General features: G+C 39.4%; 1 protein-coding gene across 11 annotated transcripts in view; it reads left to right on the top strand.

The window, feature by feature from the left end:
• SYNE1 (spectrin repeat containing nuclear envelope protein 1) overlaps positions 1-19,580 on the top strand; it is a 598,390-nt gene that overhangs the window by 420,274 nt on the left and 158,536 nt on the right. For 9 of the 11 annotated variants that reach the window (XM_061624165.1, XM_061624156.1, XM_061624155.1 and 6 more), the window contains 6 exons: positions 7,059-7,190; positions 8,371-8,532; positions 10,340-10,534; positions 11,387-11,560; positions 13,552-13,743; positions 18,344-18,478. In XM_061624165.1, the coding sequence (XP_061480149.1) occupies positions 7,059-7,190; positions 8,371-8,532; positions 10,340-10,534; positions 11,387-11,560; positions 13,552-13,743; positions 18,344-18,478 (990 nt within the window). Of the gene's footprint in view, positions 1-7,058; positions 7,191-8,370; positions 8,533-10,339; positions 10,535-11,386; positions 11,561-13,551; positions 13,744-16,736; positions 16,776-18,343; positions 18,479-19,580 lie in introns of those variants that run through there. The other 2 variants (XM_061624157.1, XM_061624163.1) reach the window with 2 other exon arrangements.

Here is a 19,580-nt window from a genome sequence, read left to right as displayed (position 1 = left end):
TCACTCTCCCCTCCCCCATGGCCAGTTTTACCTATCCTACCCATGATTGCATGGGAGTAAACCCACTGAACTCAGTAAGCATGCAAATGATCAAACCTGTGTTTCCCCTCCTTTCCCTGTCCTCTCCCTTCCTCCTCCTCCCCTTCCTCCTCCCCTCCTCCCCTCCTTCTTCCTTCCTCCTCCCCTCCCCTCCTCCTTCTTCCTCCTCCCCTACCCACTCCATGCCTCCCTCCCCATGGTCAGTTTCACCTATCCTAAGCATGATTGCAGGGGAGTAAATCCCACTGAACTCAATAAGCATGCAAATGATCAATCCATTCTCAGAAAATTTGCACAGGATCCCATTTCTTACCTCCCAGATTAAAAAGCAAAGAAATTCACTAATAGGCAAAAAACCTTGTAGTTTAAAAATGTACCTATAGCCCACAGATATTTCTATCAAACTTTAAAAAGCAGGGAAATTGGGCAGCTATAGTGAATGCACCAGGGGAGCAGGAGACCTGAGCTCTTCTCTGAGATATTGTACTGCCCTACAAATTTGTCAAAATGCAAACACAATTTGGGTTGGTCTTTCACAGTATAATCCACTTCCTGTGTAGCTTGAAATAATTTCATAACTTGTGCCTCTGAGCATATGGTGAGTGGTGGCAACACCTGAAAGCAGCCCAAATAACAGAAACAAGACATGTGCTGTGCTGATCTTGTTTTAGCAGGGAGGAAGCAACTATATTAAAACAGTTGATATAGTTCAGAGAGTCACTTTAACTATGTTTGATTTACTTTGCAATTTTAGTGAAGTTTCCTATAGTGAATCATTCTCTTTTTCTGTGAATATGTGAAGTACAGCAACACTTTACAACACACTCAAAAAAAGCTCCAAAAACAATTGTGGAATAATGGCACTGACTATTCTGCATAATAGTTTCCACATAAGGAGTGTCTCAGTTTGCAGAAGACAAACCAGTGGGAGGTGAAATATATTCTAGCAAAATTCTAGGTGTGCTCTATGTTTTTAATTGACCATGCCCACTTTTCCTTAAGTGGAGTAGTTTAAGCATAGCAGGCTGAAAACATGCATCTTGGACGGGCAGCTGGAGTCATTGCTTAAGTGGCAACATATTGTACAAAGAGCAGTTTCAGATTCAACTGTTAATGCACCCAAAATAGAAATAGAGCATAACCTCCAGTTTGAAACACAAAAGGCTCTCTTCACCATGATATGACGTTGACCAATAAAAGACTTGGAAATTAATAAAAATATATTTGACACAGATTCCTAGGATGAATAATGAGAGAACTATAATTTTATAGGTTAGATTCTCTGTAGAAACAGTAGTAACACAGAAAAGGAGCAAAGAGGAACAGCAACAAACATACAAAAATGTAATTCTCCATCTTTGGAGAGGCAGATGTTGCCACCACTCACCATATGCTCAGAGGCACATGTTACTAAATTCTTCCAAGCTACACAAGAAGTGGATTGGACTGTAAAAGACCAGCCCAAACTGTGTTTGCATTTTGACAAATTTGTAGGGCAGTACAATATCTCAAAGAGGAGGTCAGGTCTCCTGCTCCCCTGGTGCATTCACTATAGCTGCCCAATTTCCCTGCTTTCTAAAGTTTGATAGAAATATCTGTGGGCTATAGGTACATTCCTAAACCGCAAGGTTTTTTGCCTATTAGTGAATATATAACACGAGTGGCTGCATATAATTAGTCGAGCTTGGACATAAGAAAGTACTTGATGCAAGAGGTGGTTCAATTTGGGCAAATCGATAGCAGGTTAGAACCACCATATTCTGTGTATAAATCCATGTTAACTGGATGGAATTAGTTATTAGTTAAGATTTATATCTAACAGCAAGTACATCTTGCTCCAAACAAAAGCTAAATGCACTACTGTTGTGATTCAGTAGCTAATTTAAGAAATAATATAAAAATAAGGAAATTGCTAAGTGCAAAAAAAAGTTCCAGAAAATCATATGGAGGAAATCAGACAATGAGCCAAAGAGCTTCCTAAAGCTTAGTTGCATTGCAGTCAACAATAATTTCCCAATTCTGCTGGTTTCCAATGGAGAACTGTTTTGTTTCTTTTATGGAAAATCATTTATTAATTTTATTTAATGTTTACATAACCCCTTTTTCTTGGTCACAGTTTGTTACCATTAGTTTTACTGCTGCTGTTTATGTCTACTTGAAAACATTCATATCCTCCCTCTATCAAAATAGTATAGGGGCAAGTCAGATCCCACAAATACAGGGGGAAGTACCACATATAGTAGAGATGGGTGACCGTTCCCCTGCTCAGATTGGACTGACTTGGAAATAACTTAATTTTTAATGAAAAAAAGGAAAATAACAGTTTATTTTCTGACCCAATCCAAGTCTTCCTTCTCCTCTCTAATCCCTGAAGCACCATTCTTCCCAGGCCTCCACTCCCCCATATACCCCCTTCCCTTTTCCTAAAGATTTCACCTGGGCAGGCATTAGCAATTCAAGAAGCAGCAGGGTGCATGAGAAAAGGGAAAAAGAGAGCTTTATTCCTTCCTGCCTTGGAATCCTGGTGTCCTGGGTGCACTAATACACAGCATGCCAGAGCCCAGTTACCATGGGGCATAGAGTTGTGGCATAGAGTTCTCCCAAGGACTACAATTGTAGTAGCCCTCACGAAAAATCAATTTCTCACAGGGTCACAGTGTGCCATATATGAGCATGCCCAGGATGCCAATGAGGAGGGTGGAGGAAAAAACTCTTTCATTCCCTCTTTCCGTGTGAGCCACCACTGCTTTAACTGCCACTGCCTGGGTCAGATAAGACCTTAAGGCAGTATTTCTCAACCGGTGTGCCTCCAGATGTTGTTGGACCACATCTTTCCTGACCATTGGCAATGCTGGCTGAGGCTGATGGGAGTTGTGGTCCATCAACATCTGGAGGCACACCGGTTGAGAAACACTGCCTTAAGGGGTAGAGGAGGAAAGTGCTTCAGGAAGTGGGCAACTCTATGAGGGACAATACTCTGGAGATGGGAGAAGGAAGCTGGATATTCTTCTCCATACCAGATTTTCATCTAAGCTAAAAAAGAATTTTGAGACTTTAAGAGCTTGTAAGTCACTTGAGGTAGGTTTTTAAGAGTCCCCCAAGTTCATGTCTGAGCCTGACTTGAGAGAACTTTTCTAGCATCTCTATCAAATCCTGCAAAATGAGGAAAAAGGGGGAAGAAAGCAGTGAAGCATCCCAGCAGGTTGACCCTTCCATGAAAATTATAAAATGGAAGAAATTATATCCATGTCTACTTTGGGATACACACAGGCATGTTGAGCCTCTGAGATTTTAGCATGCTTATTTGATTCAGGTTCATGTATAAATCTTTCTTATATGACAATATTATTATTATTATTATTATTATTATTACATATGTTATGGAATCATTTCTATAAATGAACATCATATTGACAGGTAAAGTCAGACATTTTATAGAATGAGGAAAAAACTTCAGTTGCCTTTTATATCTTTGTCCACACAAACACCAGTGTGCTGAAATCTCTAAACTTTGCAACAAGAAAGTTTCACCAAAATTTATGCAGGGTGTCATTGAAAAGCATGACAGAAATCATTACAGTTAGTAGTGATTAAAAAGAGATGAAAGTTGTGGCTCCTCTGCTTGGTTGTGGATGTTGAAACAAACTTGCTGTTTGAAAAGTAAGAGGAAGTCAGATCTGCAACCAAGTTTTAGCTGGTGATGCTCACAAGAGTTCACAAATGAACTATTCATTATCCTGTCAGATCATAATGAATAACTAAATAGGAACACAAAAGGAAAGAAAATTGTTTATATAGAGAGAGGTGCGCTTATTCAGTGTCTATATCAGATTTTGGTGAATTTTTAAAATATGCAGATGGGTATTAGGTTTTTAAACCTAGGAAGATGCCATTATTATTCGTTTGAATGTTTTATTTATTTGAGATAAATAAAATAGCTAGAGTGTGTCAAGCCTCCATCATTATAGAAATTTTGACCAAGAACTTCAGAAAGCAATCGGTGTGTGTGTGGGGGGGGAGGGTTAATGGTAAAAATCATAGTGTCTGTGTGCCTTTAAAACCCTGCAGATGATAAAATAAGAGGGTGATAGTAATTTCCACACACATCCCAAAAAGCAAATAATTCACTAACATTTAAAGTTGGGATATATTTGTGATGCACCAAGAAGTTATGGTATTAATCACAAAGCTTTAAAAGGAACTACTATTGCCACAGATTGCATACTGTTTTTCAAGTCAGTACCAGATGCATGCCTCTTGACATATAACTTTTCCAAACGGATTGTGTTTTGTAAACATCATTTTTTAAAAAAAAACATCAGCAGGAATAAGATTTTTTGCAATCATTTAGTGCAATCACTTTTGTAACATGGGAAATTAAGCAAGCAATATCTGTGGGTCCAGCCAAGGAGTTTGAGCAAGTAGAAGTTGCTAGTATGTCAGGTCAAAGAGAACAGTCGCTGCAGCTATGAGTAAGTCGCAGCACCTTAGTCTTTTTATTTTGCCATAAGGTTAGAGTTATAGTAGGTGTGTGGTGGTTGACCTACCCAGCACTCTTTACTCTTTACTTTCCTCATAGCACAGTCAAGGAAGTGTGTGCAATGGAGAAAAGAGGCTCTCCAGCCACTCACTGCCTATACTGGTTGGGCAGTATGGAGGGGACTTGGAGGCCAGTAAACATGATGGGGCTTGATTACATGTGGTCATTATAAAACTAATAATGGTTAGTAAGCTTGCACGATTGTAAAGAGAGCTATGGCTATTTTAGTAAAATGGCAGGATTCAGAAAATTATTTAACAGTATTAATAGTGAACGCTATAAGATATGAGGCACAGTTTACTTGGTTTTTCTTCTAAGTCCCACTGAAATAAATGTTAAATGTGTGTCCCATTCATCTCAGTGAAGCTACAGCATGTTCATTTTCTTGACTATTATAGCTCCCTTTGTTATTTTTTGTTTTTTGTACTTGTTAAAATAGCCAGTTTTATTTCCCTTACTCTTTTGTGGGCAGGTATTTTATTTATTTCAGATATGTATATACCGCTTAATATTCAGAATTTCTAAGTAGTGAGTGTATGTATAATACATGCATACATCTCACAACATTTTATTGTGATTAATGTTATTATCCAGTGTAGTGAAGTGGATGTAGGTTGAGGAAGTTTAACTTGGATTCCTGCACTGAGCAGGGGGTTGGACTTGATGGCCTTATAGTTACCTTCCAACTTTACTATTCTGTGATTCTGTGATTCAGTCCTAAGTATAAGAAGCCAGTGGAATATAAGCCAGCGTAAATTACCCCTATACCAAACTCTGAGCTTGGCAAAGTGAAAATAAGCCTTTGAAACAGAATTTGACTTACGCTTCCTTTTTTGCTGGTATAAGTTCTGCGAGGGTTCCAGGTCACATGAGTGAGCTGAAAAAGATTTGGATAGGTGTAAGTCTCTACTTGCCGTTTTCCACCCCCAGAGCCCCTTACACCAGCATACATTCTGTCAGATTAAGTTCCACCCCCTGAGCCTCAGTTGACCCAGTTTAACCAGGTCAAGGGAGTTATACTGGCATATGATGGTTGAGCTCCAGCTCAACTGGGACAGCCCAAGATCTGCCTATTCCAAACTTGCTTATCCCAACAGATCTTGAGTTTGGACTGTGCTGTAAGACTGAGATTTGCATTCAAATTCCTTCTCAGTCAAAAAGCTCAGTTACAATGTCTCGGTATTTCATACCATGTGGGGTATTGTAAGGATAAATTAGCTCTTCCCTGAACTTCTTTTCTGAGAGGATGGAATACAAATGTGATAAAGCAATAATTATTTCACTTTTGATACCACTTTCAGTGTAGAAAGTACTTTATGTCTTTGTCCATAATAAGACCCCACTGAGGAAGATCTGTAGTATCCCTAATTTTCAGACAGAAGGTTGAGAGACAGTGAAAAGGTTTCTTTATAATTTTGTGGTTCATTGTGGCATTCAATCACACTGATCCAAACTGTCTCTTAACATTTTGTGGAAGACATTTACATTGAAATTATCACTAAACGTTTGTTTGGTAATTCCAAACAAGCAGGAACCTAAACATTTGTAGAACAGCAGGAGAATGTTTTGTTCCTCTGCTTCTCCCTCCACTGTCTCTTTCTCACAAACACGTGGGACTCACACAGATTCAGAAATTAACTCTTATAAACATGTAACTCACATTCACACACAAAGAGGAGTCTCCCTCACAAACCTATGCACGCTCAAACTCACAAACAGGATTTTCATACATGGGACTTAAGACTAATGCCTCTCCCACCTTAGTATTCTCACCTCCCTCTTTATCAGCCTCAGCTGTGACAAAGTAGGAATGGGGATGGGCTGTTGGGTGACGATGTGGCCTCCTACATTCTTTACCCTCTACCCCATCTTCTTCAATTAGATGAATAAGATGTTTTCCAGAAGGGTGAGCCAGATTAACCAAGATACCCCAGACCTCAGGCTTGGCCACCAGCTGGAGGGAAACCATAATTCCTTTCAGAGCCAGAGGATAAGCATGGGGAGGACCACAGACCACATATAATGTCATTCCTGATCTAGATTGCTCAAAGGCAACCACAAAGATCTCATTCTAGCAATGTCCATGGCAGATGCTTCAGTTTAACACCGCCTTTTCTTTCTCTATGGGGAGAGGCTTCCTGAAGGTTAGGAGCCTCCCTACATATTCTGGAATGAAAACTCAGAAGTATAGTCTTAGTATTTTTGTTAGACGCTAAGGCAATCTGAACTTCTTCAGTTCTATGTTTACCTAAACCAAACATTTCCCTCTTCAGAAAGCTTCAAATAATGTTTTCTTCTGAAAAAAATTCTACAAAAGATTGATTGTAAAGGAAGAAAAACTAATAGTGTTGGGTAAGCAACAGTAAACAAGAATACACTGAAGTTTCAAGGATGTGCTATGTGTTCTCTTTTGAAAGTGCTATATTGTGCTTCATGCTCATAGGCCATTGCTCATTAACAAGCCCTATCTGCTGAACAGTTGCAGATAGAAGCTTCAAAGATTCAGCCCAGCACCTCATCCACTCAGCCATCCTGTGAGCCAGGATTAGAGTCAGCTACCAGTGCAAAGCTGGATGATCTGCAACATTCTTGGGAAACCCTGAAGAATGTGGTAAGCCCTTTGGTATAAGGAGAAAAAGGAGAGGTTTTTTTTTTAATATGTGTGGTTTTAGTGATTATGTCAGAGTATATTATTTGCAAAGACATGCATAGCCTAAAAGTTTGAGAACCAACTGGTGTAATGGCATTTCAGCTCTAAGGAAGATTCTGTGTGGAAGGTTTGAAGGTCTTGAAAAAGTGCATGCAAGACCAGATTAAGGTGAATGGGGGACCTGGTGCAATTTTCCAAAAGCCCCTCCCCTCTCCCCCAGAAAGGAATTTGTGAATGTTTTTTTAAAAAAACTTATTTAATTAATTTTTGTTTGTTAATTTTGTTAGAGGTATTTGTATACTGCACAACACATGCATACTTATATCTGAATGATGTACAATTCTGAAAAACCAATAATAAAACAGCAGTAATGAAACAATGGCAGATTATACACTAGAAGTGGCCTGAATAAAAAGAAATGTTGTAAATGGATGCCTAAAAATTAAAACTGTGGATATGTGTCTAATATCAGATGAAATCACAATTTTACAAAACAGGAGCCTTTCCTTACAATTAATCTTTTCTTGCCTTTGCTGCTGCAAAGTCATTTATCATGTCCTCAAAATCTACCCTGTGCAGAAGACTTGTTTCTACACTCAGCAGCGCCAAATCATTCTGTCTTGCATTCAGCATGCTTGCCCTCAGTTCATTTTTATATGTGCCATTTTTGAAAATGCTATCTCAACACTGCAGTTGGTGATGGGTAAACATGACTGTTTCACAAAGCTTTTAGACTAAAGTAATTCTCCAGGAATAGATTTATCAAGATCTTTTGTGTAACATTCTTGGTCTTCACTTGACATCTTAATTAAATTAGTGAGGAATCCAAACCTGTCCAGGGCAGTTTTGTAGGCATTAAAACAAAAACTTATGCAAGTGGATAAGTTATCAATAACTGGATGAAAATAATTCTACTCTGAAAGTTTGAGAACCTTCCAAGGCAACTTCATTCTCCCATGTTTCATAAGGCATGAGCTTATGGAAGTGTTTAGTTTTTTTGGCTTTTGAAGACTCTCTCAACCGCATCACTAAGGACAAGTGCTTATTTTATCATCTCATATCAATGCAAGTTTTTACTTCTTTATTGCATAAAGTATTTTTAAAGAAAAAAGGTTGAAAATATAGTTTATTTTTCCTGTAGATTAGTGAAAAGCAACGTACCCTCTATGAAGCTCTTGAACGCCAACAGAAATATCAAGATTCCCTGCAGTCTATATCCACAAAAATGGAAGCCATTGAGGTGAAATTAAATGAAAGTCTTGGGGTTAGGAAGAGTCCAGAGAGCCAGATGGCTGAACATCAGGTAAAAATAAATAAAAAAGTAGATTAATTGTTAGCTTCTTGTCTACTTACGGGCCTGCAGTCTTAAAATCCAAATTCATGACAAAGTTGTATTGGCTGTCCTGAAAATGTGTTCATATATATATGAACACATTTATATATATTCTAGTTTCTGATAATATTTTCCACTCGTTGTAGAAATTGGGGTGGGTGGGGGGAACCAAGTACTATTTTTTAAAAAAAGATTAAGGGAAGATTAGGTGTTGGTTTTTAATAGTGCAATCCAAATCCAAGTTCTATCAGGATGAGAGAATGTGGATTTGGCAGACCTTGGGCTTTCCTTGCTCAGCCAGGAATAAGCCAACAGAACTTATGTCAATGTAAGTTCCCCGAAAGGGGTGTTCCAGGAGAGGAACAGGACAGGGCAAGGAGAGATTATGCCTATTCCAAAACCATTTCAGCTCAGTCACATCTCCTAGTAACCTAGTCGAACTTAGATGGCAAAAAGGGTGGTATAAGTCAAATTCCTTCAAATTCCCCCTGAATAGGGGGTAACTTAAACTGCTAGCTTTCTATAGCTAGGATTGCTCTGTTAAACATTACTTGGCCTGGGCTGTCCCTGTGCACTTGCACATTTCTTCTCACCTTGGTGACTGGTGCAGGGATTCGGGAAGTGAGTTGCAAGCAGCACCTGCTCTTAATCTAATCCTGTGTAGATTTCTAACTTCCAAGTAATACCAGGACTATTGAAATGAATCATCATATCAGCAAAATTCTATGCATCAAATGCAGAATGTTTTGGTATCTCCATAAAATGAATGTAGCCTTGTAAAGCATTTTAATCAGTAAATAAATCTGATACTGAATTAAGGAAGTGATGTAACACTAGCAAGACATCACAGAAGCAAAAGAAATACCCAGAAAGACCAATCCATCCATCCATGGAATGCACAAAATACACTGAAGCCGTTGCTACTTAGCAGTAATTCTCTGTCCCAGAGGTGGGGAGTCTATGTCTCTCTAGAGGTTGTTGTTCCATCAGTCCCTCCAGCATGACCAATTGTCATGGATGATGGGAGTTATAGTTCATCAACATCTTGAGAGATAGAGATTTCCCACCCCTGCTCTAGCCAGTTAACTGATTCAGTATAAAGTACTGTACAAAATATACATGTTGATTTGGAAGTAAAGTGTGCATTTCCCAATAAAGTGTGCATAAGGATGCAAACATGGTCTAGTTTAGAAACTAAGAAAACTATCAGAAACCTTTATTTTCTACTTTATACAGAGGTCATCTCTCATTTAGATCGTTATTGTTATCCAAAGCCTCACAACACATAAGATTAATTTTTACTAGCTGGTTCTATTTTCTCATTTGCTAGATTGTTACCAGTGGTTGAAATGTCACTGATTTTTGTAGAATTGGACTGCATACTGTGCTGGTAATTTCAATGATAAATTTTATTGACATATGAATTGCATTCATTGTGCTGGATCCAGATGAATTTAGCTATGCTTTAGACTCAGTGAAGTCAACAGTACAAGTTAGCCATGACTACTAATTTAAGTCTCAACTAACTCAATTGAGACTAATGAGACTAAAGTATTGTCATGTTAGTCTAGATCCAGCCCATTGTACTGGAATTGGTATGTGATTTGATATGAGCTTGTTTGGGTCTAGTATATAAATACTACTTGGAACAAATGTTGTCACTCAGCAGTGAGCAGTCCGGGTATATTTTATACTTCATAATCCTTTTTATATGTCATTTTCAGTAATACTGAACCCAAGCTTATTCTGTTCAACTCCTTTTTTATTATTAAACTAGGCCTTGATGGATGAAATTTTGATGCTTCAGGATGAAATCAGTGAGCTACAAACATCACTAGCAGAAGAGCTGGTGTCTGAACCACTGGATACAGATGCTGCTGATCAGTTGGCTCTACAGTCTACACTCACTGTCTTAGCAGAGAGGATGGCCACTATTAAGATGAAAGCTTCAGGGAAACGGCAGCTGCTCGAGGTACAAGGATGATGACAGGAAGGTTTCATCCTGGAACATTTTAATGAGTAAAGCCTTCTATGGTCTTCCAAGGACTTTAGGTGTCCCTATGTTTCATTAGCTTCTGTAGCATCACTTGATAAGGGGCAGCATCAAGACAGAACTTGCATGTTGCCTAACATGGCTCCAGTGCTTTTCAGTAGAGCCACTTTATGCATTCAGCTGCAGATCATTATGTGTAATCACATAAGAAATGTGCATGTCTGGGTGAACATGTATATTACCTTGTGTGGGTATATAATATGAACAAAATAGATCAGATTCCATTTGGATTTGCGCTGTTATCTGAATTTCTGGCCATGTTCTCAATTATTTGATTACCCTTTCACACTAAGCTGCTATCCACACCTCTCGTTTATTCTGCTGCCATTTCTTCAATTACTCATTTAATTTCTATTTTTTAATACCAAGCTGCTCAGCACACTTCAGAAATCCTAGTCATTACATTCTTACATTCACCACCTTGACTCATTTTAATTTAGTGTATATACTATAGTCTTACACAGAATGCTTCCTTTCTCCCTTCTGCTATTTAGTTCTCATACAACCTAATAAGTATCTATGATCAGACACAGAGTTGGATCAAAACTTGTTCCTCCGCAAACCCTCTGGAGAAAGGGAATGATGTGGTGATTTTAGCTGATTCGCCCTTCCCCCTACAGCCCCCAGTGCCACCTCCAGCACGGTTCCAGAGGGCCCCCAACCCTCAACTGTGAACAGAACTCTGCTGATTTCAACTCTGGATCCAACTCATATATTTTTGCTCCTTTGAACACAAAAGAATTGCAAATAATGGCCACATCTAATTCCTAGGAAAAACTCAATGACCAACTAGAAGAACAGCAGCAAGAGCAAGCTCTACAAAGATATCGCACCGAAGCAGATGAACTTGACAACTGGCTCCTGGATACAAAAGCTACACTAGACACAACACTGGTTACTGTTGAGGAACCTATGGATATGGATTCTCAGCTGGTTGACTGCCAGGTGAAATAATTGTCATGTCTAAATACTGCTTCTGTTGCACTTAGAGTTTTCTTGTGTGCTGTTAAATTAGGACTAGCTCAGATATTACCCATCCCACATGCATGCTACTTATACGCATGCCAATGCTACCTGTGTTGAGCAAAGCATTAAAAAGCTGTTTTTTGCATTTGTAATGTAGCACCTGTCCACTTCTATCCATACATCCCTGGAAGCTTTTCCATATCTCGCATGTGGGATGAGCAGTGTCTAAACTAGATGTTAGTTAAAGAGACAAGTGACATTCAGGACTAGTTCTGTCACTTGTGAATTAGACATACTCCTAATGTTTTAATCACAGGAATTTTTCACTACATTATCTTATATAGTTCTTCCTGGCTAAAGCTGTTATTGACTGTATAACAATGTTTACAAAGTTTTGCCAAGACTTGCACAGCTGCATTCAGTTGCAGTCCATATGAACACAGGAAGAGATTTACTTCAGTCAGCATAAAATGTAAGTTAATACTTCCAGTATTATCCTTGTGGGTGCACTGGAGGAGGAGAAAGGCAAGGAAGCATGAAAGCCCAAAATTCACTTCATGGTCAATGGTCAGGAAGTATGGGAGTTGCAGTCCAACAACATTTGGAGTGCCACAGGTTCCCTATTCAACTAAATTGTTGATTGTAATCTGATTTAAACAAGTGAACCCTTGAAGCATAACTCTATTATAAACTTAGTGAAATTATGTTAATTCAAAAAAACCAATGAATGGCAGACTGACAGTGTGGTTATACTTTTTTAGTCTTCCCTAAAACTGTGATTGACCCAGTATTCAATTGTGTCTTAATCCTATCCTGCAGTTTTAGAGGAGGAAGCTACCACATGCACCCCAAATCTGACATGCTGCACACCTAAGTAGCCTAAAACAACATTAAAAATAAGCACACACTCACAGAGGGTAATAGAATTTTTTTTTATCCGTAAGATTAACAGAATGGCATAACAGAATCTCACATCCCCTCACCCCACCCGCAGCAATGATGATACCCCAACACACATTTTTGTATATATATATATTGCCTCCAGCTCTTTTCTCCTTCCACTCCTGTCCATTTTTAAACAATTGTTTTCTGCACACCGTCTCACTCTCCACCTCCTCCCTCGTTGCCTCCTAAGCACCCATAGAGCATGAAGGAAGAACAACGCTGCACAGAAGCCCAATTTGAAGCACATGATTTTTATTCACAAATCAGAGGAGCAGAAGACTTCCCCTGCTCCCCCACCCCCAAGTAATGCACAAAAGTAATGCTGGAAACATTACAATTACTCCTCAAAAGTAATGAAGTTACTACTCGTTCTATTACCAGCAAAATGTAATGAAGTTACCCAGTCGTTACTCAAAAAAGTAATAAATTACAAGTAATTCGTTACTTGTAACTAGTTACTTTCAAGCTCTGCAAAAGAAGATTATGCAGAGGATCTTAGGGCCACTCATGCACCAATCAGAAAGATCCATAGTAAGAAGAGAAGCTTATCAGTACAATCAGAGCAATGGGAGAAGGGAAGGGAGACAAGGGCAGAGAAAGGGATTTCCTTGCATACAACAGGCAGAAATGGCAAAAGGAGAAGAAAAGAGCAGCCATAATTTACAGTGATTTGTTTATTTCCATTATCTGGGTGTCATAGGTTCTGACATCTTGCTGCAGTAAAGGAATAAAAGAGTATTTAAATATCTGAGCATAACTGAAATGCAAACAAATGTCTGTGTTACTCAAACATCCTTGCTTTCAGACAATGCAAACTCTTGCACTTCGGATATTTTTGTGTGTAAAAATACAAGTTAGAAGTTTGGGAAATGCAAAACATTGGAAGCACATTTCTGAAGGCTCTGGAGAAAACCAGACGGCAGCAATCCAAATCTCACTTGCTCTTAGTTTGGAAGAGGATGAGGTATGCCCCTGGTGGATGCTGCAAGATGTATGAATTTGCTTCCTTGTTTTTGCTGCTTCAGAACATGCTTGTGGAAATTGAGCAGAAGGTAGTGGCTTTGTCTGAGCTGTCCGTACACAATGAAAACCTTCTCATGGAAGGAAAAGCTCATACCAAGGATGAGGCAGAACAGCTGGCAATAAAGCTCAGAACCCTAAAGGCAAGCCTTTTGGAGTTACAGAGAGTTCTCCACGACAAGCAGATCAACATCCAAGTAAGGAGCTCTTCCTAATTGGCTTTAAAGGGAGGGTTTTGGTTTGTATTTTTTCCTATTGTATGGGGGTTGGGGGAAAATGAATGGAGAGAGGCTGGCATTATTATACACCTAGCAGTAATGAAATGCCAATCACCCAGAATTGCCCTGGCAAGTTATAATTTAAATTCCTTATATTCACCATTAGGGAGAACCTACATTTATTACACCCTGCTCCCCATTTTTGTCTTCTTCCCTGTTGTTCAGTCAGACATTGCTTGAATTAGAGACTATATTTGTTTTTGTTCAGAGTTTGGAATTTGTGTCCTTGTTTCAAAACAAAACAAAACAAAAACCACAGGCAACACTGTTTTGAAAAATGTTTCTATCTTAGGTTTTAATTTTAATGAGTATATTCAGATACCTGCTAGGCAGGAGAAAGGGGCAGGTATTTTTTTTTAAAAAAAACTGCGCAGCATTCTTCTGAATCTGTAAGCAGAGCACTGTTCCCACTAGCAGAGTTCTTTTACTGGGTTAAGTTGCATGTATTTATTTTAGAGTAAGACTGATATAGCATTTGCTATTAAAGTTCAGATTTGATATAAGGGTTCTTTGCCTTCTATTTTGATAACTATGGCTACAATAAAAAAAATCCTTTAAGCACATGTACCAACTTGTATATGTGCACCCATGTGACGCCCTTCCCTGGCTCTCCCTGTCAGGTTCCTACCTGCTCGTGGTTACTGCCTGTCACTAGGCACCACCAGGGACTCCACCAGTCCAGACTGTCCTTTTTTATGGTTTCTCTCCCCGCTCTAGCATAGATCTCAACAGATCCCCCTGCTAGGCAGCACCACCAGTCACGTCCTATAACCAGTATTCCCAGAGACTCTGCCTGAGTCTCCCTCAATTAGGTTACCTCTGTGACTGCGTGCTTAAACTGTCCCAATCCCTTTGATTTACTCAGACTGCTTATAATTCTGGTTTGCTCTGAATACTTGTGGTGTTATATTCTTCCCTTCACCCGCTGCCACCATTTGCTACAGTTCAGCCTTGGCATTTACCTTACCCTCCCTTCTGGTCTGTGAAACCCCAGCCAAGGATCAGGCCTTTGGTAAACCAAAAGTATTTATTAAATATAACAAAGATAACAAGATTTCTTTAAAAGGCACTTAAGCATATGGTTACATCTATTCCTGAGGTACTGGTCTTAGTATTAATCCGAACTCCACCCTCTCCTCACATCCACCAACTCTCCACACAATCTCCTCTCAAAACCCACCAAAACAACCCTCTCAAGTCCACCAACGTCCACCCAGATTTACCTGTCATTTTTCCTTTTATACTGTCAGCCATTTTAAACATTCAGCCAATCATCCAGCATTCTACTGCCCATTCACTCCCCCTTCCTCTTTCATTCTACTTACCATGTATCTCCTATACAAACAGCACTTACCCTATTTACACTAATACAGGAACATCACAACCCACTCCTCATCTAACAGCATTTTCCCATACAGCATCAGGGGACATTTCTGAAGCTGCTGTCAGATACATGTGGTGTAGTGTCTGCAGTAAGCAGGAGGAGGGTGGGGAGAATTCCTATGCCTGACCAAAACTTGGACTATAGCTCTCTGGATCAAGGCCCTAATATTCAACTTATAGGTTTGTTAGGCTAAATGAGTGTGTAAAGAATACAAAAGTTCTTATAGTATTGTTATTCTGCCATATATATCCATAAAGCATTCTCTAGGGCAGCCTTTCCCAACTAGTGTGCCTCCAGATGTTGTTGGACCACAACTCCCATCAGCCTCAGCCAGCATTGCCAACGGTCAGGAAAGATGGCAATTGTGGTACAACAACATCTGGAGGCACACTGGTTGAGAAAGGCTGTACTCGAGGATGATGTGGCCAACTAATTTTTATATCAAAGCTTTGCTCTGCTTTCCAAGTCCATGATATATTTCAAGCTATTTTATATTTCCACTTAAGGTCTACAGAGATTTTTAGCTTGTATGTGCATTGTGACAGAAAATATACTTCAGTTGTAGTGAATGAAGTTGGATCTAATAGAATAAAAATCCTCCAAGGTACATACTTATATTAATAATAAACATAGAATGTACACAATTTGAATGGTCTGAGTAAAAAAAGTTACTCAGAAGGATCCTCCCACACTACATGCTCATATTGTGAGACCTCTCAAGCAAGAAGGAAGTTTATCAACATTATTTACTGAAGGCATCCTTAATCACAGTTTAAATATTTTAATTAATTTTTGCATATAATAAACTTATTCATCATTTTGGTAATACTTATTTATTCATTTAATAAGTTTAAAATGGTTTTATTTTCATTTTTTTAATGGACAAATCTTGTTTGTCCATTAATGTGGTCTAAATGCATCAGGAACGTTTTATATCTGAGCTTAGAATTTCAGCCACCAGTTGTATATTTCTGCAAGAAGAATTAGGATGCTGAAAGAGCAGCTCATTCATACCTTTAATCAAACCACGGAAAGGAACATCTTCCTTACTGAATTCTTCTACTGTTCTCTCCCTGTTTGATGTGATAATAAACTGGAACTTTATCTTGTTGTAAATTGTTTGTAAAAAAGAGATACATTCACTTTGCAAATAAGAATTGTAATATAATTCTTATTTGCATGATAAGGGCATAAGGAATTCTCTGGGGATTAATAACCAGAGACTTGAGCAGTATTTGAGAAATGGTGAACCCATCTGATCACTAATCCTGAAGCAAAACAGTGTGCCAGTGTCAATGTATCACATGGCAGATGAAATTGAAAATTAAAAGTTAGGGTTGTTATCTCTTAAGTCCAAGCCTGCTCTAAATCACAGCATTGTAAGCACGTGTTGCCTGTAATATTGACTTTGAAGAGGCCATGCAGCTGCTTTTCTGTAATCTGCAGCTATACATAGGTCTGGACAGTAGAAAGGAGAAATTGTGCTGAAGAGTATGACACAAAACAGATCTGCGTCTGAATGGCAAATGGTAGACATTTAACATCAGCAATGTTCAGAAGCCAGGAGGTGAATATTTCAGTCTCTCATATCCCAGCTGACCTTAAAATCACTGTACTTAAGAATAACTGAAATGGAGCAATATCACCTGTGGTCTGGAAATATGAGGGTCCATCCATCATTATAATCCACTCCTACCATACCTTCCCTTGATTCTACCCAATGAAAGCGCAGGGGTGACTAGTCCACAGGCTGAATCCAGCCCAGCCACCACAGGAAGTGGTCTACAAGCCCCAGCAGCTTTATCTCCTAATATCAGCCCTGTGGTGATTATTTATTTATTTATTATATTTCTATTTCTATGCTGCCTGTGGATCTGCAGGACACTATGGCTACTTGTTAGTGCTGAGATTGAGAGATAAAGCTCTCTGCCTGCTCCTCAGAGGGTGATCTCCAAAGAACAGGCAGAACACTTTATCTCCTAATCTCAGCAGTGTGGTGCTCAGTGCTGATATTGGGATATAAAATCCCTCTGCCTGCTCTTTAGAGATATACAGTGAGCCAATTGGAGGGGGGAGATTTCACAAGGTCTCTGTCTCTCTCTGTTTCTGTCTCTCTGTCTCTCTCTCTCTCTCTCTCTCTCTCTCACACACACACACACACACACACAGAGAGAGAGAGAGAGAGAGAGAGAGAGATCTGAGTTCCTGCATGTGAGGCACAATATCTGCCCATGTATTGAGGCAGAACTGCCTGTCCAACAGTGGCATCACGGCAGCTTACCTGGGCAGGGCAATGATGAGGTTGGAGCTGTGGGAGCATTCCCTGATTGTAAGATGTTAGAGACATGGGGCTATCTGCTGCCAAGGCTGCAAAATCGGTACAAGGCAGAGGTGTTTTTGAGCTATTAGTGCTCTGAGACCCAGTGTGGTGTAATAGTAAGAGCATGGATAACCAAGTGAGGCCCTCTAGATGTTGTTAGAGAACAACTCACATCAGCCCTCACTCTTGGCCATACTCTCTAGGGCTGGTGGCAGTTGTATATAGAGGGAAACCACTTATTATTTATGTATTTATTTATAAGATTTATTACCTGCCCTTCACCATGACATGCCAGAGTGGGTTACAACAACTACATAATACAATTTTAAAACAGATAAAAATCACTACAATTTAAAAATACATGAAACTGTTGCAAAATGAAACAGAACAATATAAACTTGGCTATCCCCGGTTTAGAGTGTTTAGTCTATGACATGAGAATCCTTGTTTCATATTGCCACTCAGCCCTAGAGGCCACTTGATGACATCTAGCTCATGTGTTGTTTAACCAGAGTCATATTGCCTCTGTGAATAGTCTTAGCATGCCAAGATCGATGACTGCACAGTTGTGCTAAAACTGTGTTCACATCAGCTGAGAGCTTAAGTGAGATGCTGGTCAGATGGAAGGCCACACAAGTAAGCTTTCCTTATAGTACCAGAATCACTTTTTTAAAAGAATTAATTTGGATCTGAATGATAACTTGAAAAAGTGGGAGGTTATGAGTCCAAATCTCAAATTGGCAATCCTGTCTCCCTAAATTTCTGTTCCACTTGTATTCCTCCCCCCCTCCCACACCTTTTTTCTTTATTAATAGCAGGGAGGTCTACAGGAAAAGGAGGAATGTGAGCCAGATCTAGTCAGCTCTCAAAGTCCCAGTGTCCAAGAATGGCTGGTACAGGCACGGACAACCCGTTCACAACAGCAGCAAAGCAGCCTGCAGCGACAAAAAGTGAGTGTGCTTAATAGAAATCCTGAACCTATTTAAATGCAATGAGCCATTGATATGAATTGTGTTTATCTAGGTAGAGATTGGGACATGGACTTAAGGCACCTTTACATGTTAATGACATGAAGAGGATCCATACGATTAAGAGTTAATAGGTCGATGTCTCTGGTCCAACATCACACAGCTTCCCCAGCCTTCCCCCTGGTATCTGTGCCTTGAACATAGACATCTACAGTGAGGAAGACATGTCTATGTGTGTGGACTTCAAATTTGTAGATGTCCACATTCAGTGTATGGATCTCGGAGGCTAGACCAGAAATATGTGCAACTTGGGAAGCAGTACCAGCAATTTAGCCCCATTTCCCATTAAATGTATGAAGCCCCTTCATGCGATTAATGCATGAAGGGGACTGTGACCCATCATGATCTTTCTTTGGGAGATCTGTGCATAGATTGCTTGCATCACATGTACTTTGACCCTGGCTGTGATTGTTTTAAGGGATAAGTAAACTATGTAAATTAGAGATAGCTCTTTGCCTGTGGAGGAATAAAGAGCCAAAGAGGAATTGTAATGGCCAGCCTGATCTGAAATTTTTGTTGTTTTCAAAATTGGGAGGACCTTGCTTGCTTGTTCTTGATCTCATAAATTCTCTGAGAAGCTCTCCATGGAGAATAATCACATTGTGCATAGTTAAACTATGGAATTCACTAGCATAAGATGAGCTGATGACCACCATGGTTTTAAAAGGGGATTAGACAAATTCATTGAGGAAAAACCTTTCAGTGACTACTAGTTATGATAGCTATGTGCTATCACCAGGATCAGATGCAAAGTGTCTCTGAATAGTAATCACTGGGAAAACAGTAAGAGAGATATTCCACTCATGCCTTGCTTGTGGGCTTCCCATAGGCATCTCATTGGCCAGTGTGGGAAACAGGATGCTGAACTAGTTAGAACTTTGGTATGATCCAGCAGGGCTCTTTCTGTGATTTTATGTGCTGATTTTCATTCATTTTCCTTTCTGCCTAAAATGTATTCAAGCAATTATACTCTATGTAGTATTCATAAACAGAAAACAGTGTGATGCTCAGGCAATTGTGGTTG

The sequence above is a fragment of the Rhineura floridana genome, chromosome 4, assembly GCF_030035675.1.
Source record: "Rhineura floridana isolate rRhiFlo1 chromosome 4, rRhiFlo1.hap2, whole genome shotgun sequence".
Lineage (NCBI taxonomy): Eukaryota > Metazoa > Chordata > Lepidosauria > Squamata > Rhineuridae > Rhineura > Rhineura floridana.
This window is presented reverse-complemented; position numbering and strand designations above follow the sequence as displayed.